Below are 6,812 nucleotides of genomic sequence, written 5' to 3'. Positions count from 1 at the left end.
TATTGTATGTAATTTACCTCAAATTTTAATATTTTGCCATGTCCGACAATTCGTATCCGTTTCCCATACAGACACACCTACTCGTGTCAATGTAACCTAGAGAAATAACAATATAATAAGTAGATTATATTATGATATCTGCCCGCTGATGCATTGTAGGGTTTGCTACAGGTAATGGCATTGAGATCTTTGATTGGAACCTATATACCGACATTAATCTTTTTCACTTAAAGTTCATAAGCCCAGGCACCTTGAGAAGCATTAAACTGTATTAAACAACACACAATTCAAAAGAATGTGATGCAGCTACTATTTGTCATTGTGCACCTTCACACGCTTATTGTTATTGTTATTGTTCATTAGGTTAGGTTGTTTCAAAGTGTTTCCAACCACTCGTACAATTTAAAGTATATAATCAGCTAGGGATAAGGAATGTGTTCCAATATAATAAAGTTAAAGCAGGCCAAGTGTTTGTTCTTACTATATAATACCAATGAGTGCAAAGGTACATGTTGTTACCTTCCAGACTTTGGTGAAACATGGACATTTTACCGAGAATGCTACCCAACTTTTATATTTTTTCTCTCACTAGTCACCTTCGTATAGTAGGCTTAATATTTTGGTGATCTAAGCGTCCCCTAGTCTTCACCAAACATAGTATTTGAGATCATACCATCTTCAAGATTAACATCTTTTTCATTTGAGACAAAACTCCTATTACTCTCAAACTACCGAGCCTCCCACATCAATATCGATATCTTCCCAACTTTAACTTTGACGACCTAAACATTTCAGGAACTTGTAAATTCATTGCAGCTCTAACATAACTTAGTTATAGTGACAATAGTCTTTCTAGTCTTTGACCTTACTACCAAAGACCCGTCTATTTTGAATACACTACAATCAATACCACAAACCATAAAAATTCCCCAAAGAAACAAATACCAATACTGTATATAATACCCAAAAAGATTATCATAGCAATTTATATGTAACTAACGAAGTCGAATTAATTTGAATATTAATAAAGGGAACAAAGGATTACCTTCTCAATGACTTCTTTTGTTATTGTGTCATCATCTGATAGGGTTATATACTAAAAGCTTTACTTTTGTAATAACTCTAATTCTTTATATTTTGAATGAGAATCATATGGGCAAATATTATGCATATTATATATGTTATTAGTTATATGCATGTGTCTAATACTTTATGTTGTAGATGATATGGTGTGTGGTGACACACAGAAGATCATATCATCAGTACCTTATAAAGTATAAGTAATCGTTCACAACCTAGATGGATTTGGACAGACCATTGGTACGGTTGCAGTATAATCTGGTATTAGTCTATATTGATTATAGGATTACACTACTACATTTTGTGTGTATTGAACAGGACCAAGTGAGGTTGTTTCTCTTTATACTGACTATATAAGAGAACAAACGCCTAAGTTATTATAGATGCTTGTCCTCTTAATCCAGATATAATAATGGGCACTTACGTGCATTGTACATTGCTTTAAATCATTAATGAGTGAGATTCATTTATAAATCAACAAACTTGATGGATTGGGTAATAATATTGTATGTAAGGTGTGTTGTTGATTATAGAAGGAATCCGTGACCCGCAGAAAGTCGGGTTGACGATGTCCCCTTGAGGAGCTCATAAGGATTGTCATGTAAACCCTACAGGTGGATTTATTCCGACATGACAATGAGGTTGAGTGGTACTACTTAAGGACATAAGAAGTTGATTAATGTAGTTGTCAGTAACTTGACTTAATCAACGGGCATTCGATATCTTAAACACGGGGAGATCAATGAGCATATAATATGGAGCCCATAAACGCTGACACGTAATTTGGGATTAGGGCGGTAGTGCAACATTGGCATTTAGTGGAATAAGCCATATGTTGATGGACTTGGGCCGTGTGTTCTGGGCGAACATGGGAAGCATATGCCCGTCAGGAGGCCCAACCCTAATTTCTCCTCATGGTCCCTGTTATAGCCTATAAAAAGAAACCTCTTTCTCTAGCCATTTTTTTACACTTAGCTCTCAAGGTTTTACTCAAAGAAAAACAGATCCAAAATTCGGTTCTAAGGTTATGAGAGAGAGAGAGAGAGGCCAAGAGAGGAAGAAGAGGTTGGAAGATCGTTGCCCACACAACGTCCACTCTGTGCATAGGAATACAATAGAAGATCAAGAGGTTATTGATTTCATTGCTATTAGATTCTCAGAGTTATCACAGCCGATCTCAAAGGTAAATTTCTAACCAAACCGTGACACCCCTTATTCCGCTGCGCGTGGGTGTTTCGTGGTTCGTAGTAAATTATTCGGTGAAACCATAGCGGTTCCTACATCATCCACATTAGTTGGAAAATTTTTGTAGATAACAAAAGATTGATTTTCCTTCTTCTGACTGTAGTAATTTATTTTCACTTGGAAAATATATTCTGAACAACTTGTGGGCCATTCTGCTGTAACGTTAAGAAAATAATTCAAATTGCCTAGACTTAATTTTTTTTTTATCAAAAAAATAAATTCCATTGTGATTTGAAAAATTGTAGGTTGTTGCCTTTTTGTAGGAGTCAACCAATTCCTTAACCAGCTTTTGAATAAGATATTTAGCTTCTCTATCAAATGCAACAAATAGAGTAACCTCTGATGAATCTTCTACATCCATGCTTAGCTTATACCTATCCATTTGATATAAAATTTTCAGAAAGTTAATTTAACAAAGAATTTGTTGGATAAGGAATTTATAAGTCACCTCTCACTTCGGCTTCCTACTTCAACTTTACAGTCCGAACACACTTTGTCAACAACTTTTTTGTTACACTTGTTATTGCTGCATAAATTATAGTACCAATGCGTGTCGAAGGCATATCCTATGGTTGCTCTGCAAGTATATGTTGCTCCCTGTTTTATGACAATAATATCCATCAATGTATTAGGCAACGAAACACAACCAACCTAAAAGGAGTGAAAGTTACCTTGTAGGATTCATCTCGACCCATCTCCTTTAATTTCTCTATTGAAACCCTACGGTTTCTAAGCAGCTCTTCCTCATAAAGGTCCTCTATTGTAAATGGATTTAGCTGTTCTATTTGCAGGTTGGTACCCTCCGAACTACAATGAAAAGGAATGTAACAAATGACATGATTAAGAGGCAATATGATCAAATTGTATGACAGAAGAATGAGTTGGTGCTCAAGCAGGATAGATAAACCTGTTTCTGTAGGCAATAACATCAGCGACATCCAAATTGAGGTAGACCTTCATTCCACTAAGTGATGAAAGACAAATTTTCCCTTCAACACAATATGGACATGTGAAATACTTGTAAATTTTTTTTATTAGCATTGCAAAACGAATTCCAATAACGTGAAACCAAAAATGTTATTAACCTTGAATATCTTTTGCATTGAGTGAAGTTGCAATGACAATAACGTTATGTTGTGTGAAAATGTCATCTGGAAACTTGTCAGTCAGATGACCCCATAATGTAATTGTCAATTCCATTTCACTGATAATAGGATCATCTGTGTTAGAAGAGAAAATTCATATTATGCTCATTTAAGATGTAATTGCGGCAAATCACCTCTTATCCATGATAACAATCTCCTGAAAAACTATTCCAAATTTGGGTGTAATGTTACCGTCACTCTTCAGTAGGCCAATAACGTTTACAATTGTTTTCACATAAATGTCAGGAGAAACCTAATCAACAAAGATCCGAGTTAACAAAGGAAAGTGGTTATTGAAATAAAATATTACCTATTAGGTGAGTTTTGTTATCAACTTGACTTGAAATAGTGTCGAAGGCAAATTTGTGCCTTGCAATGTCAATACCTTCTTCATTCATTAGCGTGACTAATGTGCTAGTTTTGAAAAAGATCTTGTGATCATTCTCAACTGGCCTATAACTTTTCGCAAACCAAACGACGAATTTCTCTAATGTGTAGATATTGCCTTCCTTTAACACATTTCGTTTAAGTATATCTCCAAAATCCTTAAAATATTTCTTCAATAGAACTATATGAATATGAGTACCCTGTTTATGTTTGGAAATAGTCAAGTCAGTAAATAAATTATTTCGGTTGGGATTTTTTTTTTTTTGCATAGATGGGACATAGTATTGTAATTACCTTTGCATCCAAAAGAAGAAACTCCAAGCTAAGCACTTCCCTATTGTACTTATTACTCAAATTCACTGATTCCCATAGTCTTGTTATGCAGCCCAAAACTTTATAGCGGTCAGATCCATTGCGGAGTTTATGAAGATCTTGATAGCTTTGCGTCGACATTTGACTTGTAGCTGTAAAGTTTAATGAAAGGGCCAAAGTTAACAGTAGGCAATCCCTGGTAATTAATTAATTAAAAATGGATGAAAGAAAGAAATAACTTGATTGCTGATAATGTATAACAGAAAGTTTCTTGGTATGAAGAAGTTGAACATATGAAGAGGAAAAAAAATCGTTCTGAATTTATAGAGATTAGAAAGATACATAAAGATAGGGAAGGAGAATAGGCCCATCTGTTACACAGCAGTTAAACGTGGAATATGAAGATAATGGTTGAAGAAGACGAAGGGCCACAAGTCTTATTGAATTTTGGTTGAGGTAGGATAGGAAGAAAGGCGTACAGTTTGCTAGGATGTTGTAATGTGTTCGCAATTAATAAGTTTGCTCATATGTTACTACCATTAAACTTTAATAGTAATCAAGAGGTTTCCAATCCTCGATATTTCTTTGCCCGCTTGTCAAAGTCATGCGCTTCCCTATAACATGGGGTCCTTAATTTATTTCACCTTAGGCAAAGATTGATTTTCCAAGATAAAGTTTGACAACACAAACAAACCACCAATGGCAGCCACCACCTCTCCCACCTACAAAGCATGACAAGATGCTTCGACTTTGGTTCACACATCAGAACTATTATCGTTGCTCTTCTTCGGCCCTCCAAAGACCGGGTACTTCACTACTTCATCCTCCTCCTTTTCTTCTTCTTAGTTTTTCCTATAGTTTTGTTTGGGCTTGAAAAACTAAGGTTTCCTCTTTATATTGTTTTCTTCGTTTAGATTAAAGAGGGTAATGTTTAATTACAATAATTTCTTTAATTTTTACTTTTGGGCATTTTTCGGGTGCATAAAATATTGTTGGGGTTCCTTCATTTCAGATATGGCTTTCTTAAACTGGTATAATCATACCCTAACTTAAATATAAAACCAAAAATTAATTTAACCTACTTTTTTCAGTACAACTTCACTAAATTATTTATTCGTCTTCTGCCTATTTTCTTCTTCTTTAAATATCACAAAATAAAAAAGCAAACTTTCATATGTGGCTTTCTCTTTAACGATTTCAAGTTTTTTTCTTTGTTTATTAAACTTTAGCTTAACTTATTGCTTTTTACAGTTCATTCATTTGGATGTCTTTCTGGTGGGTTCTATTTTATTTTTCAATGTTCTGGTCACTTAAAATGTTAAATGTCTTTTCCGATATATCTTTTTCTGTCAGGCTTCACAAGAATGGATGGAGTGGCTCATGAAAAAGTGCAAGGCTTTTTATTAGCGAGGTGATATGGCTACCACAGCATAGGCTGAATAGTAGTAGTGTGAGATGAATATTCGTGCACGGCGTCTCTCCCGTTCAAAGGTGATAACATTGTTCTTGAACAACTCTATACTCGTTCTTCTAATTAAAGAATTTATTGTGTTACAATGGAGAGAGGCTTAGTGCAATTCTTTCTACTGTTGTTAAAGTAGTCATTTCATACAGAGATTTTCTTTTGATCTTAATATGTTTTTTAATATGAAGTTGGGAAAATGCAAGATCTTAAGCTCAATAGGTTCTCTGACCAATCACTACACCAAATTGGCCAAAATTTGACAGCTCAGGCACAAACGACAGTTAATAGCCCTCATAATAAAACATGGGCCAATAGTTGTCATTGACCAACTCAATAACTGACGTACTCTTACATTTGAATTTGGAGATTCACATGCTCATTGGTTAAAACAAAATAGGCGGTGACTACTTCTCTTCCGGGCTCATTCTTAAACAAAGTGTGGGAGAAAAATAGTGTGAGGCTCATTCTTAAATCTTGATTGTTGTTTTCATCCGTTTCTGTCGCCATCAACAACTTAGTCAATCGAGGCAATCTTTCAGGTAATCATGTACTCTCATTTGCGACAATTAACACTTTAATAATTTTTTGGTATTAATTCGTTAGATTTAAATTCTTCTATTTTTTTTTCCCCATTAGCTTTTCGATTTCGATTTTGGGGGTTTTGGTGGAATGCGTTTTGCTTGATCATCTAATTAGCAGGTACTACGTATTTTGATCTTAATTCTTCGATTAATATCTGTTATTAGTCGAAAAATTAAGTTTGTTGTTGTTATATTAACCCAATTGATATTTTTTTTTCAAAAAGGTTGAATTTTTCCTCAAAGACTACGAATTTAATGATTAATTCATTGTCAAAAAATCAGTTGGGTTGCTTAAACAAATTTTTCAGTGGTATGGTAGTAACGCATACAACTAGTTACCTTTGTTCCTTCTAGGAATTAAATACCTTTCAACATATTTTGAGGGAGTTAGATACTTGGATGTAGAGACTTTAGCTCTTTAGAGCGAGACTTTAGCTGTTCATGCATGTTTAATCTCTGAGATCTACGTAAGTGATGCCAAAATCTATTTTGGGATGTAATCTTATGCTTTAGACTTTTATATATTTGAGAGTTAATTGACTCATGCACCTTTGTCAGTCTCGAACTTTTGGGGACTCAATTTTTTTTATCATGTAC

At 34.5% G+C, this 6,812-nt stretch overlaps 1 protein-coding gene across 1 annotated transcript; it reads right to left on the bottom strand.

Moving 5' to 3' along the window:
- Window positions 1-227: 227 nt before the first annotated feature.
- Window positions 228-4,310, bottom strand: LOC147504899 (uncharacterized). The gene is made up of 9 exons (XM_086605400.1): window positions 4,152-4,310; window positions 3,806-4,057; window positions 3,663-3,723; window positions 3,411-3,545; window positions 3,233-3,314; window positions 2,997-3,132; window positions 2,774-2,922; window positions 2,579-2,699; window positions 228-266 (listed from the first exon to the last, which is right to left on the bottom strand). The coding sequence occupies exons 1-9, from the start codon at window positions 4,308-4,310 to the stop codon at window positions 228-230; spliced, it is 1,134 nt and encodes a 377-aa protein (XP_086461526.1).
- Between the last annotated feature and the right edge of the window lie 2,502 nt (window positions 4,311-6,812).

Source organism: Coptis chinensis, chromosome 4, assembly GCF_015680905.1.
Source record: "Coptis chinensis isolate HL-2020 chromosome 4, ASM1568090v1, whole genome shotgun sequence".
Classification (NCBI taxonomy): domain Eukaryota; kingdom Viridiplantae; phylum Streptophyta; class Magnoliopsida; order Ranunculales; family Ranunculaceae; genus Coptis; species Coptis chinensis.
This window is presented reverse-complemented; position numbering and strand designations above follow the sequence as displayed.

What these genes read in the sequence shown, in the direction of transcription:
- LOC147504899 (XM_086605400.1), bottom strand. Translation starts at nt 4,310, where the DNA reads ATGTCGACGCAAAGCTATCAAGATCTTCATAAACTCCGCAATGGATCT. An exon ending in TTCTTCTTTTGGATGCAAAG is followed by an intron (nt 4,058 to 4,151) that starts GTAATTACAATA and finishes AAACATAAACAG; the next exon opens with GGTACTCATATTCATATAGT. An exon ending in TGGCCTACTGAAGAGTGACG is followed by an intron (nt 3,546 to 3,662) that starts GTAACATTACAC and finishes CTTCTAACACAG; the next exon opens with ATGATCCTATTATCAGTGAA.